We start from the raw sequence: 21,687 nt of genomic DNA on the forward strand, positions 1-21,687 counted from the left end.
TGCCATGACCGGCCACGCCATGCCATGCTTTGCCATGCTTGTTGCTTTGCATTCTATCATAGGTATCATAATCTACATACAAACATACATACATCGTACACCCAGCCCAACTAACCGCGTTTTCCCCTCCAAAAGATCACATTCGCCTCCCTTCCTTTTCCATACCCATCCTTCTCCCCCCGGACCAAAAGAAAATGAATCAAACCCCCAACTCCGCCTTCTCCTCGGCACTAACATACAGACTCAACGTATAATACCGCCCGGCAATCAACTCCGACACCCCCTGCTTCTCTTTATGCCCAGCCAAAACCAACCTCGACCCGCCCGCAAACGGCAGCGCAACCCACAGCGGCACCCCGCCACGGTCCGCCCCCGTCCACGCCTCCGCTCCACACGACATACTGCTCCCATACAGCAGGGGATTGAACCCATTGCAGACCGCCTCAGGGATATGCAGCACATTTTCGAGAACAAGCGTGTGTTCCACTGCCCCATCTGTCCCCTCCCCCATTGTTATCATTCCTGAAGATGCAGCGGCAGCAGCATCCACCGTCCGCAACACCCGCAACGCCACCGTACCCACACCTGCAACCTGCAGCTCGTCCGTCGGATTGAAGACGTTGTGCTTCAGACACACGTTCACGGGCCGGTAGCTCGTGAACGCCGCGCGATCCCGCGCGTAGTGGCAGTTTCCGGAGACGATCATCCAGTCGTGGCAGAGCGTCTGCGAGGGATGTGCGGTCCCCGGGCGCGCGCGTTTTAGGTCCGGCGCGTCGAAGTCTGTTTCTGAGAGGGTGCGGATGGACATTTTGGTTGCTTAGGGGTTTCGGTTTTTGCTCGGTTTGAAGGGTTGAACTGGACTGGGCTCGACTGTGTTGGCTGGTTAGCTTCTCTTTCTTTTCAGGTGGTACTACCTATGTACAGTACCTATGCTGGTCGCGAGGGAGAGCTTACTGCGTGAAGGTAGGTTCGATTGTAGGGATGAATGTGGGTGCTGCGTAGGTACTGTAGTGGTTCAATTGAGTGCGTAGAGAGGAATTGAGGTCAAACGAGTGGATGATTGGAGTGGCTAGCAGGAAGAAAGGAAAAGAAAAGAAAAGAAAAGAGTGTGTATTAGGATTTCCCAGAGTGACCGATCCTGGCAGAGACGGACGGAGTTTCTGGCTCCGAATGCGGCCGCCCGTTGGCAGTATATCTTCTTTCGCCGGGCGGTCGGCCGGTCACCGCTTCACTAGTCCAAGCTTGGTTAGTGTGCTCGTGGCTGGAGTCGATTACTCAGTAGTCACGTGATGCTGGGTGTTGCCTGTTTGGGATGTGGATTTGCATCCATGATGCTGTTGGCGATGAGGTTTCTTGGTGTAAACCACTTAGGGTTATACGAGTCAAAGTGATTTCCAGCGGGTGTGATTGAGTTAATGAGGATGGTGGTGAGTTAGAGCTGGACACTTCGTAGTAGATGTAGTAGTAGATCTGTATAAAGCACGTTCCATGCCGGAGACTAAGATGGAGTCTATAAGAATCTCACGCTATGTGTAGAGATTGTAGGATACTCACCCAGTCGTAGAATCTAGAAGACAAACATTCACTTCAGATACTATCATGGCATACATCCCAAAACTCAATGACCTCATCCATCCCACTCTGGCACCCGCGGAACATATATTCCGCTCCCTGAACCCCTCCGCAAACTCTATAAATGATGCCCATTTGACCAATTCACACAGGGTCACCCCTCCAACCTCAACACCTACTATTGAAAATGTCCCACCTCACCTACTACAACTACGACAAAGTCGGCAAACGCAACCAACAAACCTTCAAGTACAGCCAAGCGGTGCGCATCGGCGACCGCATCGAATGTTCCGGCCAAGGTATTCTCCTTTCCCTAGCCCAACCCAACCCAACCCAACCCGCTAATATATGTTGAGATGAACAGGAGGCTGGGACCCCCAAACCGGCGCCTTCAACCGCGAGATCAACGCGCAGATCGACCAGGCGTTCCGCAATGTGGAGCTGGCGTTGAAGACGGCCGGCGGGAAGGGCTGGGAGCAGGTCTACCGCGTGAACTCGTACCATGTGCCGATCAATAATGAGGCGCTGGAGGCTATGGTGCGGAATTTTCGGGTCTGGATGCCCGATCATGAGCCTTTGTGGACTTGTGTTGGGGTTACACGGTTGGGGGAGGATGATATGAGGGTTGAGATTGAGGTTGTTGCTCATCTTTCTAGTTGATTTTGGGTTGAGGGGGTTGGGTTTCTGGATGTTTTCAGGATTGTTTGAGGGGAAGGGGGGGTGTTGTTACAATTGCATAACGGAGAAAGGGGATTCTGTGAATGGTGTAGTAATGGGTGAGAGCCAGTTGTGGTGTAGTGCTATTTCAAGACGGACATGTCATGTTAAGCTATTTCAAGCGATACCTTTGAGCTAGGTCTAGATAAGAATGGTTGGATGAGCTTGGTTATCAACCTGGGAACCTGCATTGTATCAGTTTGCTGCTGCTGGCGCGCAAGGTGAAACCGCGTCGCCGTCCCACAACCGCAACATGACGAAGCCCACGGCGTGCTATATCTGTCATCGCGGCGACCCCAGTGTCGATCTGTGCTGTGATCAATACTCGACGTACTATCATCTCGAGTGCGCATGGAACAGGCATAAGGCGATTCAGTACGGGGTGGACTTGAAGTATCCGAGGCCTATGAGTTGTGTGGTTTGTGGGAAGCCGTGGAGGTTCGGGGAGGTTTTGTTCGAGGGCGGGATATTGAAGAATGAGAAGGGGAGCTTGTGGATTGTGCTTGAGTATCCCAGATTGGAAGGGGATGGGAATGAGAATGAGTGGAGGTGAGTTCTGATTCGGACCTGCCTCTATGTTGCTTTTATGAGGGAATTCATATACCATATTATTGATGAATTACTAGAATTATTGTAGGTACTTGGGTTTAGGCTTGTATTCTATTACTTATTTAGTTACCAAGTAACAGCTTGCATAGTAGAAGAAGGCCGATAGACTACTGACCCGCATGTAGACAGCTCTGTACTTGTGGAGACCTCATATATCTTTTCGGACGACCCGCCTGGTGTCGAATTAGTTTGACAAGCAATGTTACAGAGACCACCATTTGTATACACAAACAAACAAAATATGCTATGCAACTAAACAGTCTCCTTATGCTCCATCTGACCAGCTCCCATCTTCCCCTCCGCGATCGTCGCCCCGAGTTGAAGCCGCTCATTCTCCAACGCCACGAATCGCAGCGGACGTTCGACCCCGGTTGCCTCCGGGACATTATGGACGAAGACTCCGTTGCTCTCCTGCATGAAGCGATCGATGTCCTCCAGCGACCGGTTGGCCGTCTCCGGGTAGAAGAGATACACAATGGGCACAAACGCAAAGTTGAACACCGTAGAGGTGATGTAGAACTTCCCCCTCAGATTCTGGATGCCCACGGGCGTGATCTCCACGACCATGAAATTCGTGGAGTTGGTGGCGGTGCCGAGCGCGGCGCCCTTGGTTCGCATGCTCAACGAGTTGAGCTCGACCGGGAGCAGCCATCTGATGCCCTGGAAGCTTAGGCCGAAGAAGACATAGTAGACGAAGAAGAAGGATACAGCTCGGTCGCCGTACACATGCTTGTTCGCGCCGCCGTCCTCGTCACCGAATCGCAGCATCACCGTGATCAGTAGCCAGCAGATGCCTTATGCGAAGGCACAGACCATTAGAATGCGTCGTCGGCCCTATAGCTCGATCGTCGGGATGGTTGCGTAGGTGAAGTTATTTATGACATTTTGACCTCGATACGGGCTCCAGCGAAAGTCTTCTATCGCTGTAGACAAGGCAAGAGCCTTAACGAAGATGACAACTATGGTAGATTCTGCTCCCCACGAATCATTGATTGGGGAAGAAGATAATCCCGCTGGCGCCCTGTCCCTGTTATCTTGCCGTGATGCGGAGGATTCGTGCTGGCCTGGTACCTCACTGGGAAGGATGAGGTCAGTCACTCCACACTGGACCCCAGTTGCAAGCTGCCCTTGGTTGCTCTTACTATTGCTGAGGGCGTATTGTATTTTGCAAGAGCTATGCCGGGTCGTGAACTCGGTTCCGGCGGATGTTGACCTGCACCTGCCATGGGCAACTTGCCCCTTCCGGACCCACCAATTCGAGCTAAATAGCCAATGAAGCGTAAGATGACAGGGCTTCTATCGGTCCGGTTCCAAAGTAAAAAAACCCCCGATTTTCACATCGGCATGATTCCGAGTATGATGCACCTTGTTCGGGAATTGATCGCAAACAGGGTGACAGTAGCGTTTCCTGCTTGAATTCGCATTGTGTCATAGGGCTCATAGAAAAGAAAAGCGCGTCCGTTCATCCCGAGCATCATCGATTAGATCTGGAAGCGGCCTTGGATCATCGGCGGCCAGCGACCCGGCCCTGCGAGTAGGGATGATGGCCTGACCAGATCTAAACCGAAACACCCCGCATGAGCCGAAACAAGATCGGAAAACAAACCTGTATTGGGTGGAAATGCCGACCGGGGAAGTTCTCCTTTCGATGCCTCCCTGGCACTAGTTGATGGTAGACAATGCGGGAATGTGTATCCAACAGTGCAGATCGTGAAGGTGGCCGGAACCGAAGCTGCGATGGGCCCTCCGCCGGAATCGAGCCAGCTCGCAGTAGTATCTAGATCAGATGCCCCGGAATGATGGCAGCTAGGAAATCATAGAAAAGTATTAGGTCATCTCAATCGGCTATTATACATCTTGACCGAAAAGCACCTAGGATTTCAGCAAGATGACTGCCGCAGACTCGACCCAGGTAAGTGAATCGACACATCTTTCCCTCGATGAGATCGGGGCAGCAACGAGGTAACGGCTCACTGATGCTTCGATTTCAAGGACAACAACTTGGCTGCCGTGCTCAAGCCGGGCGGCTCTTTCTACTACGAGAACCGGGAGCTCCCAGCGATCAATTCTGATAGGGATGTGATTGTAAAAATCATTGCAACCGGGCTTTGTGGCTCCGACGTGAGTTTTCATATGTAACCTCGGGACACATCTTAAAGAATTAGGACTGACGCATCCTCTTTAACAGGTACATTACTGGCAGCACGGACGCATCGGCCGATATGTGGTAGAGAAGCCAATCATTCTGGGCCACGAGTCGACGGGGATTGTGGTCGCTTGCGGCGACAGAGCCAACGGGATTGCTGTTGGAGACCGTGTCGCCCTAGAGCCCGGAGTCGCCTGCAATACATGCGACCAATGTCGAAAAGGTCGCTATAATCTCTGCAGAGACATGCGCTTCGCAGCGACGCCGCCGATCGACGGCACACTTTGCACATACTACCGAGTACCGGCCGAATGCTGTTTCAAACTGCCCGCCCACATTTCACTGAGCCAGGGCGCTTTGGTTGAGCCTCTAAGTGTCGCCGTTCATGCCTGCCGGCTTGCAGGCGATTTGCAAACCAAATCCGTCATCGTCTTCGGGGCTGGGCCAGTTGGACTCCTCTGCTGTGCCGTCGCCCGTGCCTTCGGCGCAACTAATGTCATTGCTGTCGATATTGTTTCGAGTCGGCTTACGGTCGCTAGCAAATACGGAGCCACGCATACATACCAAATGAGTGACGCATCGTCGGAAGAAAACGCCTCTGACCTTCTCAAGGCGGCGGGGCTCGAGGACGGCGCGGATGTGATCTTGGACGCCACGGGGGCGGAGCCCTGTATGGTCTGTGGGTTGCACGCGGTCGCGCCGGGAGGAACCTTCATTCAGGTGGGCTTGGGCCGGCCCAGCGTCACTGTTCCCATTGGCCAGATCTGTGATAAAGAAGTGACCCTTAAGGGCAGCTTCCGCTACGGCCCTGGGGACTTCCAAACCGCAGTGGGACTGCTAGAGGCCAAACGTGTTAACGTTGACGGACTCGTAACACACAATTACTCCTTCTCGCAGGTCGAGGAAGCATTCCAGAACGTGGCAAACAGGGTCGGGATAAAGAGCGTCATATATGGACCGGAGGTAAAAGGGGAGACAGCTAACGCAGTTGTAGCATAGAGCATGGGGACGGCTGTGTTTCATGTCGACCATGAGGCTTTGGGATATATAGATACCAATGTAATGAACTCACAAACCGACTCTCATTAAAGTCCATTCCATGTAGTGTCCCAGAGCCAGTATAGACCATTTTCTACGTTGTTGTGATGCCCATCTTCCCCGGGTGGCGTGAGACCGTTGGAATTTTGCCAGTCGTTTGGAGCAGAGAATGGCCATTCATTCGCCGGCAACATGCTAGTATGATCCAGCAATTGACTTCGATGGGTCTCTCCAAGAACCGGGACATGAAGAGTGCAATCTTGGCTAGGAACCATAACTAGGAACGGCCATGAGCATCGGTAAGAAGATGAAACGGAGATATAGAGATCGCTTACCATACTGGACGGAAGTCAAGCTTTCATTGACGCGACTGGTACGGCCAAAGTTAGAGCTTCCCTGGTTGCTCACCGGCGGGTCTCTCATGTCTAAAGTTGCATTCAATGGTAATCGCAACGTCTCTTCAACCGACATGGGAGGTGGATCAGGTAGAGCTTGATCATTATTGGTGTCATATTCCATAAACGTGGTGGTCTCAGTGAAAGGTGCGAGCATGGCCGCCGACTCGCGACGGAGAAGCATGGTGACCACCTTCTTCAATACCTGCGTGCTTTGTCGGGAGAGTGCTGAGCGTTTTCCCAGGAGATCTTGTAGACGGAGGATGCGGGTCATTGTCCGCTTGACTTCTTGGGCTGTATCGGACAGCGGCTCCGATATGGCCATTACTGCCAAAACAACCGCGGCATTGAATAGGTTAATGGCTAAGAAGGCAACCAAGTGACTGTCGGTCGCAAGTTGGGCAAGAACTGGCAGCTCGGTCACCCTGGATGTTCGAAGGGCTGCTTTCATCCAGAATTCCGAGTTGGCAGTGCTGGCCTGTATGGGACTTCTTCTATGCAACGAGCCCGAGGTGGTTGCCGCTGGGAGGACACCCGAATGAGAATCTTCCATCCCCGGTGACAAATTGCTCGTCCAAAGCTGGTCAACCTGCCTTGAGATTAAAGGGCGGTAGAGCACAATCAGAATGTTGTCATACGTCAAATGGAGTGATAAGGCTTGTAAGGCATACGCTTTGGAGCCTTGCTGACCGCTGGCGCAGAAGTCTCGCTGGAGATCGAGGATCAAGTGGCTGGGCAAACAACGCCTCCACGCATGAAGCTTTTCCGAAGTCTCCTGAACTAAAGTCACAAAGCTATCCCTGACCAATTCTTGAGAGGTTCTTGAAGTGCGGGACCCAAAGATGATCTCGAGTGCCGGGGAAGCGATCAGATACAGTCGGTTAAGTTCCCGCTGATATGTTGAGTAGCAAACAGAACCAGAATTCTCGGATTCCGGGCCAGTGAACGAGGGGGTCTCGTAGATGTCTGCAGGCATGCTTAAGTTGCAGTCCTTATCGTTAATGCCCAACGGCGTCCCGTATGTGATGGAAGCAAATCGATCCCAAGTATAGATTGTCCACCACACTCGCTTCCGTTCTTCAATGTCATCGAGACCCCCTCGCCGGGCCTCTCGATGCATACCAATCGCATGGGCCATCTTGATAGTCGCACCAAGTAAGGTAAAAGACAAGTTTGGGCGCCCGTGATACACATGATGTGAGCCAAAAAGAATGCAGGTCTGTATTGCGGGAACAGATGGATGGTCCATCACATCCACCAGATTACTTTCGACCAGCCGTAAGAGAACCACACTCCAGTCTGCCCAATTATCTTCTGCATCGACCATCTCCGGGCGACTGCGTTGGGAACGGTACCAGGCTGCCATACCAAGCATGACTGCCAGTAACAAAAGGAATGGACGTTGACTAGGGTCCGCGCAGCCATCGGCGATAGTCTGAAGCTTTCGACGGAATTTGGGCTCGTAGACCACGAGCGAAAACCAATGAACGGCATCAAAGTATTCATCCAATAGGCTATATATGGCGTCGATTGCAGGGAACGCTTGACCGACAATGGTAGAAATTGGATGGCGATTTGCGGCCGGGCCAGGCAGTGGCGGAACTCCCTTACTGGCCGAGTAGCCAGGAATAGCTGAAGTGGTTTGTTCGTCCAAGTGTTGACTGCCCAACTCACATATCTTGCGGGCAATACCCATTGCAGACTCCGCTTCTCCTGGCTCAATGGAAGACTGTATTTGATTATATCCGACACGATTGTGCACTTCAGCGCCCAGTGGTGTGGTAACTGGTTCGCTTTCTTCAGGGGCCGTGCCCTGCAGCGGCCCCTCAGCTCGGGTAACGCGTACTTGTCTGAATTGACGACGAGATGATATCCCACGGTTCTCAGACCGTCTGCGTTCAGAGCTTCGGTCCATGCAGTCAGCTTTGGGCCACCGAATGGCTAGAGGTCCGACAAAGATTGCGGAGGCTTACGATGAGGCGGTTCTCACTCGACGTTGGGCTGCAGGCCGCTGCCGGCATTCGACATTAGCTCGAACACATAATGAACAGGGCCAATATGGATCGCACTGCGGTCAATCCGTTAGTCTGTCCATCTATGGAATGTGCCGGAGCAGCAAGTCGCCGTGCCTACGCGAGATTTGTGGAGACGGCATCGTTCACAGGCGCTGGTGACTCGGGTAGGCAGGACTGCGGGAGCCAAACGCGTTCGTCTCGCTTTAGTGAGCAGTGACCTTGATACTGGCGAGACTGAGAAGTCTGCTATCGAAGACTCTGTCTGTTCTTCTTCCATGATCGGGAAGCCGAGGTGCAGGTTCCGGCGGAAGATAAGACGGGCAGCAGACAAAGGGGGAAGAAGAAGAAGAATAAGGCGGGCGGAATGATTGAAGCGATGCTGAGGCGGTGGCCAAGGCGGTGACAATGTCCCCCGCGCCTTTCCCCCGCTCTTCCCATCTCGGTTCAATACTTGATAGAAACCTTCATCTCTCTCATGGAAGTGTGGAGATTTACATCTATTCAATCTCACTCTCTAAATAATAATGACATCGCAATGCTCGCGCTAAACAGACTTTTGACTTCTATCTATTTTAAGAAACCCATCTGACGCCAATACTGCACGTACCCGCGCACTATCCTGTGATCAACAGCCCCAAGGTTCCGCAGCGTGGGCGCGTCCTGGCGCGCACGCGTCGTCGCCAGCAGCAACCCTCCACAAGACATGCGCTCGAAATTGCTGGCCAGCCACTCTGCCATCACACCGGCCGGATTATCTTCTCGTGGACCAGCGAAAGTCTGGACTCGTTGAATCCACTCCTGGAAGGGGAGTAGATTACCCGTGGGTATGCCCAACTCTTGCGCGAGAATAGACACCATCTCTCGCCACGGTTGACGAACAGCATTGTCGACATGATAAACAGATTGACTCTGCTCGGCGAAGAGAAGCTCGCTCAAAGTGGCTGCCACTATATCGACAGGCGTCCAGGAGAGTACACCACTAAACTCAGGTAATGCTTCGAGACTCTGCGCCGATTTGAGCAGAGCGGGTAAATGCTCCCCCGCATTCCAGTATCCACTGAGAGAGGACCCTGCGATCTGTCCAGGTCGCACCACCATCGCATTGAATCGGCTGGGATACTTCATCAAGGTCTGCTGCAGCGTCTGCTCGCAGACAAACTTAGCCTCGCCGTATCCGTTGGCCAACACCCAGTCGATCACGCTTCGATCCTCCGGAACCTCTGGCTCACCAGTCACCAAAGGCCGAAATCCGACTGTGCTGATGGACGATATGAACTGGAATCCAACTCGATCCCCTGGGGACCGGAGACCTGCAATGTCACGAGCCAGGTCAATCAGATTCCGCATGGCTCGAAACTGGGAGTCAAAGCCCGTCAGGCCACGAGCACCATTCATCGGCCACGCATTGTGGATGATATGAGTGACAGTCGCCTGTATGAGATGATATTGCTCGTATGGCAGACCAAGCTTCGCCTCTGCTGTCTCAGTCTCAATCACCGTAATCTTGCTCACGTCTCCAGCAGTCAAAGTGAGACCCCGCTCTGCAAAAGCCTTCTTCTGTCGCTCAAACGGGTCCTCTTTCCCCCGACGGTTAATGCATATGACCCGACTAACACGTTCAAGTTGCACCAGGTGTGCAACTATGTGACTGCCCAGGCTCCCCGTCGCGCCTGTAACCAGCACAGTGACCGATCCAGTCACCGGAATATCAGTCACTGTCGGTTTAGTAAAGCCTTCAATGCTGCGACGGATATACTTGTCAGTTGCCTGCTTCCTAGCAGCATTATCAACACTGGCAAGGAGGCTCACATTAGGCGGATTGGGCCCCAGCGGAAGCCGTGCCCGTTGCTCTCCGGTAGATGTAGCAAAGAGTACACGTTGAACGCTCACTTCAGGCGAATGGCCGTCTGTCCAGTCAACATGACCATAACCCACGGCATGGAGGTCGGCTTCCCAGCGGCTTTCGCTTGTGATAGCGTGATTGCGTCCATCGTTGAACACCCACCAGCCACGGAAAAGTCCAAAAACAATATCGATCGTGAACTGTGGCCGAGTCATCTCGAGCATCAAGACCACTCCATCTGGTCGTAATGCTCGACGCATGTTGCCAGTCGACACCTGTAGGTTTGAAGTCGCGTGCACAGCATTACTGGCAATAATGACATGTTGGGTTCCAACCAGGTCGTCAGCCGGTGGCTTCTCGATGTCATGCACACGGTACTGCACGAAAGGATATTCCTTGAAGCGCCGACGAGCCTGTGCCAGGAAAGCAGGGGAGATGTCGGTGAACGTGTATTCGACCGGGATTCCTAGTTTTGCCAGTCCAGGAAGGAACCACTTCGTACCACCGCCAGTTCCAGCGCCCATCTCGAGGATCTTCAGCGGGCCTGCCCCCGGACGACTGCCTAGCTTGTGTACGAGGCGTTGGATGAAGTCCAGCATCTGCTTGTAGCCGGTGACATTGTGCGATTCCTCACCGTACATCCACGATACGAGCTCTTGTCCCTTTTTTGTTCCAAAAATAAGCTGCAGACCATCCTGTTCGCCCCGTAACACTGAAGCTAGCCTGCTACCCGTATAAAAAGCAAGATTGCTGGCACCCACGAATTCGGGGTAGGTCCGGCTGATCTCGTCGAGCATAGCAGTGCTGGATTTAGTGGTCCACCCCAGGCTTGTACGAACTACAGCCCCATCTACCAAGTCTACCAGGCCAGCTTCCTCTAGTCGGCGATAAAGGTATTGCACCAGCTCCTCGTGCTGGGCGTCGAATTTGATCCGGTCCAATCGCTGGCCAGGTTGCGCGCTTCGAATGAATGAACCCAACTCTTCGAATGCCTCCAGGGTCATGGTTACACACAGCTGCATTTGCACTGGATTGAAGCTGAGCACACGCCCGCTGCAGTTATTTTCGGAGAGAAATTGATCTGTCAGGGCCTTGGTCTCCGCGAAAGCGTCGAGGATGAAGTCGTGTGGTAAATGTAGCTCGGGAGTGTCAGTGCTCATGCTAGTCACTGACTCTGTGGTAGCAGCATCGATAGCCTCATCTGACTCCGTGTCACACTCAGTATAAGAAGTGGTGCTGCTATCGCTGCTTTGATCCGCATCTGCTGCAGCATCGACCGTATCAACTCCCAGCGCTTTCTGCACAGCACGCACAAGGTCGCGAAACGTCTCCGCCTCCATAAGATCAGTCGCTGGCAAGGTGCACTTGAACGTTTCCTCCATTTCACGCGCCAATTCCATTGCCATCAACGAATCGACGCCCGCATCAGCCATGTTCCCATCGTCGTGGATCTCACTGGGGTCCACAGCGCAGAATTCGGCTACCACGCCTTTGATACGTGCAACTAGATTTGAAGCCTGCGGTTTGGACTGCTTTTCCTTCGACGCTGGATCACTTACAGTCGCCTTGGGTGGCGAGACCGCCTTTGTCGCAGCTACTGCTTGTCCAGTCGGCTGGGGAATGACATTGGACCCCAGCTTGCTGAGGATCTTGCTGAAGACGGCCTTCGGAACACATGAATACTTCATTCCAATGAACGTCTCTACCAGCTGGCCTTTTTCAGGGTCAAAGACAAAGATATCAGTGGTATAGAAGCCATCTCCACGTTCATGGGTGGCTAGCACGTCCCAGATTTCGGGGCGCGGCGTGCTCGGGTCAGCATACAGTGGCGTGCGCATCCATTGCTCCATGCCTCTGGCGATGTAGATCTGCGAAGCTGGCCGATCAGTCATGCAATTGATCCAGAACCCCCCAACTTGGCTGAACGAGTCGCACAGAAATGTATCTGCCCAAGTGTTCCCGGAGTACTTCTTTACCACCCGACCGGCTGACTGGTTCCCTTTGCCAACCAGCTTGTGGACTCCACGGTAGGCTTCAGAGTAATCGACAACTTCGGAAAACGCCCGGTAAACATTCCGACCCTGCAGAATATCATCCACGTCGGAGCTTTCTAGAAGCTCCCGGCATCGGCGATGACTGACCAAGCGACCGTAGCGGGAGAATTCGCCTTGAAGCGTGGGATCGTCGGCTTTGAACATCTTGATACGAGCGGAGCAGTGTAACACGCGTGACCGAGCACCATTTTTGGGACTCTCACTGGTAAATGCCATGTCCCAGAGTGTCTTGTCTGTGCTCTGAGCGGTCAGTGTGATGTGGACGCTCTGTTTCTCGTCTAGCCCTAGCGGTGCATCACTGGTGACATTCTTCACTTGGGGTACTCTCTCCTTGCCTTCTGGCAAACTTCTCAGTGCCTCAACAACTATATCAAGCATAAAAGAAGCGGGCGCGAGCGGCGCCGTTTGCGCACCTACATGTCCCGATACGGCGTCACGGTAGCTGGGATGCATGGTATCGATGGAGAATTTGGCGACCATCTTTGCCGCGTCTTGGTACCCTAGAAATCGGGTCTTAGACTTCTCCTCTTTTGCTTCTGTCTCTATGATGGGTTTGGATGCGGGTAAAGGCTTGTTGTCCATCCAGTGTCGACTTTTCTCGAATTGGTAGGGCGGTAGGATGATGAAGTCATACTCGGGCGTCTGTGAGGAATGATGTGCCCAGTACGAGACAGAAACCCCTTCCTTCCACAGTGCCATTGTATTGTCGGTCAAATTCTGGATCCCATTCTTACTTGTGATGTTGACGGCTTGGAATTGATGGTTTGCGGCAGCACTCGACCCCAACGCCCGACTGGCCATCAGTGTGATTGTCGAATTGGAGCCAGCCTCGAGCCAGATACACGATTTGTATTTTTCGGCAAGGCGATGAATAGCCTGGCTGAAGTACACCGGTTTTCTGAGGTGTTCGGCCACAATAGCAAGAGACGGTATGCCACTGGATGGCTCTTGTGTTGCGCGCTCCAGATGCAAAGCTGGCTCACGTAAGGTTATTCCATCCGTTGTCTTCTTCAACTCTGGAACGAGGGAATCGACCAACGAAGAATGGAATGCGTTTGTCACGTCCAGGCATTTGTACTTCAGACGAGCAAATGCTGGCTGGGTGGAAAGCATGACACGCACTGCGTTCATGGCGTCGGTCGCTCCGGCTAATGTATAGCTACGTGGACCGTTGAAGCACGCGATGCTGGCGGGAGAAGTCCCAGTCGAGACAGATTTTGCAGCTTCGGCAAGCAGGCTCTCAACTTCGTGAAGCTCACCATCCACTGCAATCATGGCACCAGGGTCTGTTCCCCACTGGTCGCGAATCAAGGTTGCTCGTCTAGCAACCAGCAGGAGCGCGTCCTCGAGGCACAGAGCTCCCGATACGCAGAGAGCAGTCAACTCCCCGAAGCTATGGCCAACAGCAGCAGCTACCGACAGGCCACAGTCTATCCAAGCCCGGGCACTGGCATATTGCAAAGCAAATAGCTGGGTCTGCAGCTTGACCTGGTCGGCAATCGGGGTGGTCTCGAAGATGCTGGGATAGAGACTTTCATACCCCAATGACTCTAGTGTCCTGCTGCACTCGTCGAGATGATTGCGCATCACTCGCATTGTGTCGTATACTGTGCGATCTAGACCAACCGATGTCGACACCTGTCCACCGAAACATAAGACCACAGGACGGGCGGACTTGGCTGTGCGGATGACTTGGCTTTCGTCTCCATCGATAACAGAAAGTAATTTCGACTCGAGCTCTTTGAGGGAGCTGCAGCTGAATATCAAATGCCGATCGAGTGTCGGGCTTGACTGTCGGGCAGCATTGAACGAGACATTAGCCAGAGAAGCGAGATGGCTGGCAGAAACAGCTTGACGTTGCAAGAGGCTGTAGAACCGGCGCGCATATTCACGCAGACGGTGCTCGTCTAAAGCACAGAACCGGAAAGGAAGGGAGAGGCCTGGAGCGTGGATAGCGGAGGCACCGCCCCCGGATCTAAAGACAGGTGGTTGAGTAACCACCATGGAGGCGTTAGAACCACAAGCACCATAGTTGTTGATCAGCGCGGCACGAAATTCTGCTTGCCATGGTTTTAATTGGGTGTTGATCTCGATCTGGTCATCAGCGGAAGCCTGGATGTGTGGATTCAAAGTCTTGAAGTTTGGTTGCGGTGGGATCTTTCCTTCCTGAATCATCAGGAGCACCTTGACCAATGCGACCATGCCAGAGACCCCTTCGGTATGCCCAACCAGTCCCTTGACCGAACCCAAAGACAATGGAGCTGCTCGTTGTGGACCACCCATTATCTGCTTCACGCTGCTATATTCGGCCGGGTCGCCTGCTTGTGTTCCAGTGCCGTGAGCTTCTACAACTGAGATCTCGTGAGGGCGGATGTGAGCTTGGCGGATAACCTTGTCGAATAAGCCTGCCAGCGATTTTGCATGAGGAACCACGACAGGAGTGCAATTATCGTTTTGTTCTACCGCGGTGCCAGCAATAGTGCCCAGAATCGTGTCGCCATCGGCTAGAGCATCGGAAACCCTTTTAATATAGATTGCCGCAAATCCTTCTCCGCGGCAATAGCCGTCCGCCTCTTCATCGAATGGCTTGCATGGCCCCGTAGGAGAGACGAACGATGCTCCGTTCAAGTTGTCATAAGCCAATGGACTCGTGATGGCATTGGCGCCTCCGACCAACGCAGCCTTACAGTCTCCACTGAGGATCGCTCGACATGCGTGATGGAGAGCAACGGCCGAGCCCGAACATGCCGTGTCGATGCACAGCGCTGGTCCGCGCCACCCGAAATAATGACTTACCTTACCAGCCATGAAGCTACGCAACAGTCCCGTGGCGGCGTAGGCCGTGGCGGGGTGACAGTTCACGTTATGCTCATAGTCCACAGTACAGCAAGTAACATAACATCCAACGTCCTTGCTGGCGTCTTTCTTGTGAAAATACCCGGCTTGCTGAAGGGCCTGGTAGGCGACCTGCAGAAATAAACGCTGTTGCGGATCCAGGGACAAAACCTCTCTCGGCACTTTCTTGAAGAACTTGTGGTCGAAGGCATCAATATCGTTGACGAAGTTTCCCCACCAGGGACGTATAGCGCCTGGCCTCCACGGTGTTTCGTAGTCTTTGTATCGTTGCGGCGGCATTACCATATGTTGGGATTCTCCTGAGCACAGGAGTTTCCAGAACTCTTCGAGATCATCCGCACCAGCCACTCGGCAAGCCATGCCAACAATCGCAATGTCGTCGTCGTAGATCGTCGGCGTCGACTGAAGTTGCGTCACGCGTGACCGGGAATCCAGGTTCAAATCGGCATAATGCACCACCCGGCTTCCCAGGGCGCGCATAAAGGACGGCGGGATGCAGCGCTCAGAGCCAAACTCCACGACAATCGACTGCGTATTCTCCAACTGGGCTCGGTGTACGGCTGCGAAAGTGGGGCCCCATTGACACTGTTGGGCCAGAATGGAGCGCAGAACAACTTGGTGCAGCGGGCCTTCGTAGATAGGCTCATTGGTTATGTTGGCCCAGGTGTGCCGCGACAAGGTGGAGGCATCAGGCAGCTGCAACGCCGCATCGGCATCACACATCTCGAACAGCTCATGCAACAACTTCTGGTGGCCAGGCCAATGAAAGCGGCCGTTGAAGTTGATGTGGTATGCGGAGAAGCCCGCCGCCTGGAGCGATTGCTGCAGTCGGCCTAGGCTGCTTCTCGGCGTCATGATCGTCGCGCGATTGACATCGTACCGCACAGTGATGTAGGCCTAGGGGAGGGCCGTTAGCCGTTGTATTGAAAATGTTTTCAACAAGACAAATTTACCTCCGGATGATCTTCCAGGACATGCGACAGCTCTCCCTCCAACTCCGGCTTCTTCCAGACCGTCGTCAAGGAGGTAAACTTCTCTGTGCTCTCATGCATATCACCCAGTGCCCCAAGCAAGGTGGCCAACCGAATTCCAACGGCACCATACTTCTGCAACTGGCTCTGATTCGCGACGGCCGACGCGACCGCCGCGCTGAGAAATCCAAACGAGAAGCCCACGATCTCCACCACAGAACTAGACTCGGCATCGACGACGCCATGCGCGGCATACTCCGGATGCGTCGTCTGCAGGTAGCGGGAGAACTGGGTCAGATGGGTAATCATCAGCAGGGGGGCATGCTGGAGGTAGGGCAGCGGGAAATGGTGGTCGGCCACTTTTCCCGTGCGGATCCACTGATTCAAATCACGCAGCTGCTGTTCGCCAGGCAGCGCCTGCAGCGCCGGCCGGTACTTGGCGGCGGTGCGCCAGTAGACGGGCAACTCGGCCAGCACGTCCAGCACCCAGCGATTCTCGGGGTCATCCAGGATGACCCGTCGCAGATGCTGGAAATCCTTGGCATCGAAGTGGAGGGCCTGACAGCCGAAGAGCAGGACCGTCCTGCCTCCTGGCGGAGGCGAGAGATGACTGGCCATGAGGTTTGTATGGATGTATGTGTGTTTGCAACAAACAGAGCGAAGCTAGCAGGTAAGCAAGCAAGCAAACAACTGAGGTCCCGCAACGCAACGACCGGAAGCCAGAACCAACGAACGCCTCCAACCTCAAGCGAGTGTACTAATCGAAGAAGGACCGAAGCTGCCGATGAGGTAAGAATCAAGCAACAAGCAAGCAAGCAAGTAAGCAACGCAAACTTCTACAAATCGAGACAGAGAAACAAACAAACAGACACACAAACACAACAACCAACCCTCAGTCAGTCAGTCACTCACTCACTCACTGACTCACCCAAGCACCAAAAAAAAAGAATTCGGAGATAACCACGGAAATAGACTAAGCCGTACGCAATTCGCAGCGAAGGGGGAGAGCACACGGCTAAGATAGAAGGGCAACAAGCGAGCGAAAGGATCACGAGCAACGGAGCGAGCAGAAGAGGTTCATAAAAAACATTAAATCCAAACCAGAACAGCCAGGTTTTAATGCACGGCCAGAGCCCAAGGAAACTCGGAAACAAAGGCACCCGAAGGGGCATGAATGGGTAAAATCCGTCAGTCAGTCAGTAAGGAAGGAGATGCACGGGCCTACTACTACTACCTAGTAGCCCCGGGCAGGGCACTTTCCAAACCCAGTACGTGTCAGTCAGTTAGCTAGCTAGTCAATCTGTCAATATGTCAGTCAATTAGGCAGTTAGTTTAGTCCATAAGGCAAGGCCGGAAAGAAACCGTCGAAGATGGGATGGGGTGGGGGTGCGTTGGTGGAGGTTACACTCGCTCCTGATTCTCAAAGCAACATTTTTCAAAGATAGATACTGTACAGTACATAGATCAATGATATCCAAATGAACCGAGCCAGGCCCAAACCAAACCAGCCCAACCAACCAAACAACAATCTGCCCAAAGACAACACAATAATACTATGAATAGAGCATCATGGACACGCGCTGACAGGCCATGGTTCACTTTCCTTTTCTCGGGGATTTCTTTCCAGTGACGAGCAAAGCAAGAAGAAGGGGAGGGAGGGTTGCAAGAACCAGTAAGCTCGACTGAGAGAGCGAGAGAGCATCATCGAAAGAAACCAGCGCAACGGCCGGAGTTTGTTCGTCGGGTTATGGGGTATCTACTCGGGCTAGGGGGGTGTCATATCCAGTTCAGACTGGAAGTGACTAGGCGGCGGGGATTGGGGTTGCACGATGGAGGAGGCCCGGGGGGTCAGTTTCATACTTGTCCGCGTCAGCTTTTGACGTGGATATTGGCTGTAAGGGCTTCAGGGAAGGTGCAAAGGGAGGGGTTATGAGGGGATCAATGGCTTTTCCGGCTAGAGAGGCGTAACTCGCTTTTCATAAACGAGCATCAGGGCGAAAAGAGGCGTCGGAGTTGCTGCATACCGGAGATAGGCAGCGGAGTTTGGGAAGGGGACGGTTGTTTGCGTAGTGCTTATAGATAATCGAGTTATGGAGATAGGGGATAACGCCTTTTATGCAATCGCTGTATAATTTCACTATATTAGGTTAAACTATTCTTATAAGCCCCTGGCTAATCACTTCGTCCATCCTTTAAGATTAGGCCCTTGATGATATATCATCAGATCCAGCGAGTATCTCTCTCCCCATGCTGATCACCAACCGACCTCGCAACACCACTGCATCCCATGAACCAGCACAGGATGTAACCCCGACTTGAGCGAAACAAAAAACCAAAAGAAGCCAGGAGGCCTTGGCCACCGCGAGACACTCCAGGAAGAATCAATACAGTCAATGTGCATCAACGAAACCAAAGACCCCAAGAACATTGACCTCAACACACAAAAGTATCAATTTGAGAATGGCTCTTCAAACCACCGACAGTGTCGGACTCTGCACCGGATTCTTTACCCTCTCCAAATCGCCCAGGCACTCCAGCAGCTCATGTAAAATGACTTCGAATGAGGGGTCAAGATACGCATGGGCCGTGAAGAAGTCGGTGCACATCATCAAAGGAATTGGGGTCAATGGGTGAACCTTCATGGATATCGACGTTAGCAGCTGCATGACTCGGATGCACCTATATTCCAGCCCTTCACGAAGACTGCCCGTCTGGGACTCATGTGCAGGAGATTGACTGACCTTGAAGTATCCCAACTGCCCCTGCACCTTGACCAAAGCTACCACCTCATGGGCGGCCATCACACACAAACGCTCATACTCAATGATCCCGAGTAGATGATCGCCCCCCGATTTCCATGCGACGGACTCAAGGACATTATGCAGGAACAACACCATGCTTTGCGCAACAATGCGAGCGAACATGATCAACGGATCATCCAGGGTTTGAGGGTTGGATGCAAGGGACTGGATACGAGTGTTGAGAACGGTATGAAGGGCTTGATGGCGGTTCCAGAAGGCATCGAGCGAAGTGGGGAGCGACGCGTAAGGGCTTGTAGGAGAAAGATGCAGGTGAGAGGGCTGTAGTACTTGCTCCATGGTGACAGACTGGCGGTGCGAGAGAGCACGACCAACGACGGTCGCTAGGAGGATAAATTCAGTGAAGCTCGAGGGGTTGGCTTGGTTGGGGTCTGGATTGAGGACGGGGGTTGACGTAGAGTTGGTTGGTGTAGCCATGGGAGGGAAGGCCATGTTCAGGTGGGTTGGTGATGTCGGGGAATGGGGATTCACATAGACATGAGGCTGTGGGTGACCATGGGAATACTGCTGGAAATGATAATTTTGGAGATTCGGGTTCATGACTTCGGACAGGTAGGCTGTTAGGGTTGGCTGCCCCGATTGAAACTCCTCTTCCGGGCTGGGGAGTCGAGTTGTAATCTGCAATTCAACATTAGTCGTTGCATACTCAAATCCGGACTTCAGGCAAGCATACCAAGTCTCCATGTATTGTGAACGGCAACCCATTGTGAAAGCTGATAAACCGATCCAACGAGTATGCCATCCAGAAAGTCCGGCGCTGCTCCTCCAGGCCAATCCAGTCCACCAAAATAGCTTCTTGTTCCCGTGCCATCGTCACCGGATTAGTCGGATCATCTAGCTCATACAGCCGCATACCTAGTACCTGACGACAGCACCGCCCAATACTCATCCACGCTTGTAGAGGTGAGCGTTGCATGTACTCGTAGAGCCCAATGAGAATCCACGCCTGCGCTTGTTCCAGTCCTGCGACCGTTGCTATACTATCCGGCCGGTCTAGCGTATCAAGGATTCGTCGTGACTCGCTGTAAAGACTTTCACGCAATGCTTGAAATTGGGCTGAGAGAGAGGCTGCCACCGCCCACATGGCATACTGCAGACAGACCTGGCTATCAGACTTTTTGGGTTGTCGAGCCCAAACGTGATAGCGCCAGCGCTGTAGGATGGGAGCGAACGGATGCACTCGGTCAAAGTATAGTTGGTCTCTGATAATGCATTAGACTTGACTAGATTCCTGGAGACAAGGGCGAAGACATACAGTTCTGCTCGCATCAGTTCCGAGACTAAGCCTGTCGTCCGGGGCAATGACTCAGGTGTGCGTGGGGATTGAACCTTGGTGGATGAGATGGTGGGTTGAATGTCCCTTTCACACTGCTCCTGCTCCTCTCCTGATGCCAGAACGGCATCTGGAAGAGTCGACAGCGGCACTGAGACCGGTATTGGATCTGATAGAGACGAGAAATCTCGGGGAGGATCCTCCTCCGAGTCACAGTCGAGCACAGTACCGTCAAAGAGACTCGCCATCGGATGATTGATTTCTGGATGCTGGTCTGCGAGACAGCGCTCGAGGGCAGCTGGATCGCGTCAGTCAGCGAGCTCCATACAATGACGATGAATAACACCATACCAATCCTCGTACGCAACGTACGCAGCTGCCCCTTTCGGGGGCCTCGCGGCAGTCTGGTGGTGTTGATCTTGCACTCGATCCCTGTCTCGAAACACACCTGACACTGAGGGCGACGGCGGTCACAACGCACCTTTCGCCGTCGACACTCCTCACAGGCCGACCCAGGGCGTTGTCTAGAGATTGTAGGCGTCGACGTGACCATGTCGGGGCGGACGAAATGTATACACGCTCAACAGTCCGCAGTTGCTTGGTATTCCGAAGGATAGGAAGTGCTGCAGTACTCGTTTCCTGACTTATAGCAGAGCCCGTTGACTCTGAGCCGATGCGTCGATCCAGGCCTCCCTTCGCTTGGACCAACGACTAGTGGGTCGTGATAAGATACCAAAGCAATGGATCGACCGCACGAACCAACTAGTCAGACTAGACAGGACGAACCAGTGGATGGACGAGGCAGTCCGATACCCAGGAAAGGCACATCATCCGGGCGACTCGTGCTTGCTTTTTGGAGTATTAAGCTCATCTACACAGTCAGCGCCCACCAGCCATTCGGGGAGGGGTGTGGCGGGTCGATCCATACGGGCCTAAAGGGTGACTCGGCGTGCGTCCTGGAAGGACACGTTCTAGCTAGTGCGATGTGATGACCGCCCTGCAGGATGCAGATCGCAGCCAGCAGCTTATTCGCTGACTGGTCCTGTTGTCATCTGAACGGGCTTTTCGAACCAGAAGGGCAAGACGAGAGAGCTAGAAATGCCCTGCACTTTGCAGCCTGCAGCCTGCAGCCTGCAGCTGATCCTGGAGACACATCAGGGGCGATGGTGGGGAGAGGTATGAACGAGGGTCGGACAAGCCTTTTGGGGGGAACTATCACATACTATCGGCGCTTGACGGCGAATTGGGGGTGGAGAGAGAGGGTAAAGGGAGGTGGTGGGGGATGAGAGAGAGAAGGACGAACTGTGTTTGTTCTTGCGCTCATGATCTTCAGGGTCCCATCAATAGAAAGTGCCACGGATTTCATCTCGATCAACGTG

General features: G+C 53.3%; 7 protein-coding genes across 7 annotated transcripts; 2 read left to right on the forward strand and 5 right to left on the reverse strand.

Moving 5' to 3' along the window:
- Nucleotides 1–156: 156 nt before the first annotated feature.
- BO97DRAFT_87612 (uncharacterized protein) lies at nucleotides 157–960 on the reverse strand. The gene is made up of 2 exons (XM_025701115.1): nucleotides 928–960; nucleotides 157–870 (listed from the first exon to the last, which is right to left on the reverse strand). The coding sequence occupies exon 2, from the start codon at nucleotides 806–808 to the stop codon at nucleotides 200–202; it is 609 nt and encodes a 202-aa protein (XP_025551021.1). The 5' UTR covers nucleotides 809–870; nucleotides 928–960; the 3' UTR covers nucleotides 157–199.
- A 778-nt stretch (nucleotides 961–1,738) lies between these two features.
- BO97DRAFT_478267 (RidA family protein) lies at nucleotides 1,739–2,232 on the forward strand (the record flags this gene model as incomplete). Its single annotated transcript, XM_025700616.1, has 2 exons — nucleotides 1,739–1,871; nucleotides 1,937–2,232. The coding sequence occupies exons 1-2, from the start codon at nucleotides 1,760–1,762 to the stop codon at nucleotides 2,230–2,232; spliced, it is 408 nt and encodes a 135-aa protein (XP_025551022.1). The 5' UTR covers nucleotides 1,739–1,759.
- Nucleotides 2,233–3,055: 823 nt separating this feature from the next.
- BO97DRAFT_87636 (uncharacterized protein) lies at nucleotides 3,056–3,879 on the reverse strand. The gene has a single exon (XM_025701116.1). The coding sequence runs from the start codon at nucleotides 3,664–3,666 to the stop codon at nucleotides 3,151–3,153; it is 516 nt and encodes a 171-aa protein (XP_025551023.1). The 5' UTR covers nucleotides 3,667–3,879; the 3' UTR covers nucleotides 3,056–3,150.
- A 907-nt stretch (nucleotides 3,880–4,786) lies between these two features.
- Nucleotides 4,787–6,087, forward strand: BO97DRAFT_443578 (NAD(P)-dependent alcohol dehydrogenase; the record flags this gene model as incomplete). Its single annotated transcript, XM_025698382.1, has 3 exons — nucleotides 4,787–4,810; nucleotides 4,891–5,019; nucleotides 5,087–6,087. The coding sequence occupies 3 exons, from the start codon at nucleotides 4,787–4,789 to the stop codon at nucleotides 6,041–6,043; spliced, it is 1,110 nt and encodes a 369-aa protein (XP_025551024.1). The 3' UTR covers nucleotides 6,044–6,087.
- A 42-nt stretch (nucleotides 6,088–6,129) lies between these two features.
- BO97DRAFT_391327 (Zn(II)2Cys6 transcription factor) lies at nucleotides 6,130–8,803 on the reverse strand (the record flags this gene model as incomplete). Its single annotated transcript, XM_025693818.1, has 4 exons — nucleotides 8,611–8,803; nucleotides 8,451–8,545; nucleotides 6,418–8,369; nucleotides 6,130–6,359 (listed from the first exon to the last, which is right to left on the reverse strand). The coding sequence occupies exons 1-4, from the start codon at nucleotides 8,767–8,769 to the stop codon at nucleotides 6,130–6,132; spliced, it is 2,436 nt and encodes an 811-aa protein (XP_025551025.1). The 5' UTR covers nucleotides 8,770–8,803.
- Nucleotides 8,804–9,059: 256 nt separating this feature from the next.
- Nucleotides 9,060–16,834, reverse strand: BO97DRAFT_470718 (uncharacterized protein; the record flags this gene model as incomplete). Its single annotated transcript, XM_025699976.1, has 8 exons — nucleotides 9,060–9,089; nucleotides 9,123–9,439; nucleotides 9,470–10,067; nucleotides 10,107–13,138; nucleotides 13,232–13,685; nucleotides 13,719–13,801; nucleotides 13,838–16,142; nucleotides 16,199–16,834. 8 exons carry the CDS (start codon nucleotides 16,832–16,834, stop codon nucleotides 9,060–9,062), a joined length of 7,455 nt encoding a protein of 2,484 aa, XP_025551026.1.
- Nucleotides 16,835–18,421: 1,587 nt separating this feature from the next.
- Nucleotides 18,422–21,179, reverse strand: BO97DRAFT_391334 (fungal specific transcription factor domain-containing protein). The gene is made up of 5 exons (XM_025693819.1): nucleotides 20,660–21,179; nucleotides 20,291–20,606; nucleotides 19,709–20,237; nucleotides 18,958–19,653; nucleotides 18,422–18,852 (listed from the first exon to the last, which is right to left on the reverse strand). The coding sequence occupies exons 1-5, from the start codon at nucleotides 20,859–20,861 to the stop codon at nucleotides 18,685–18,687; spliced, it is 1,911 nt and encodes a 636-aa protein (XP_025551027.1). The 5' UTR covers nucleotides 20,862–21,179; the 3' UTR covers nucleotides 18,422–18,684.
- Between the last annotated feature and the right edge of the window lie 508 nt (nucleotides 21,180–21,687).

The sequence above is a fragment of the Aspergillus homomorphus genome (genome assembly GCF_003184865.1).
Source record: "Aspergillus homomorphus CBS 101889 unplaced genomic scaffold BO97scaffold_20, whole genome shotgun sequence".
Classification (NCBI taxonomy): Eukaryota; Fungi; Ascomycota; class Eurotiomycetes; order Eurotiales; family Aspergillaceae; genus Aspergillus; species Aspergillus homomorphus.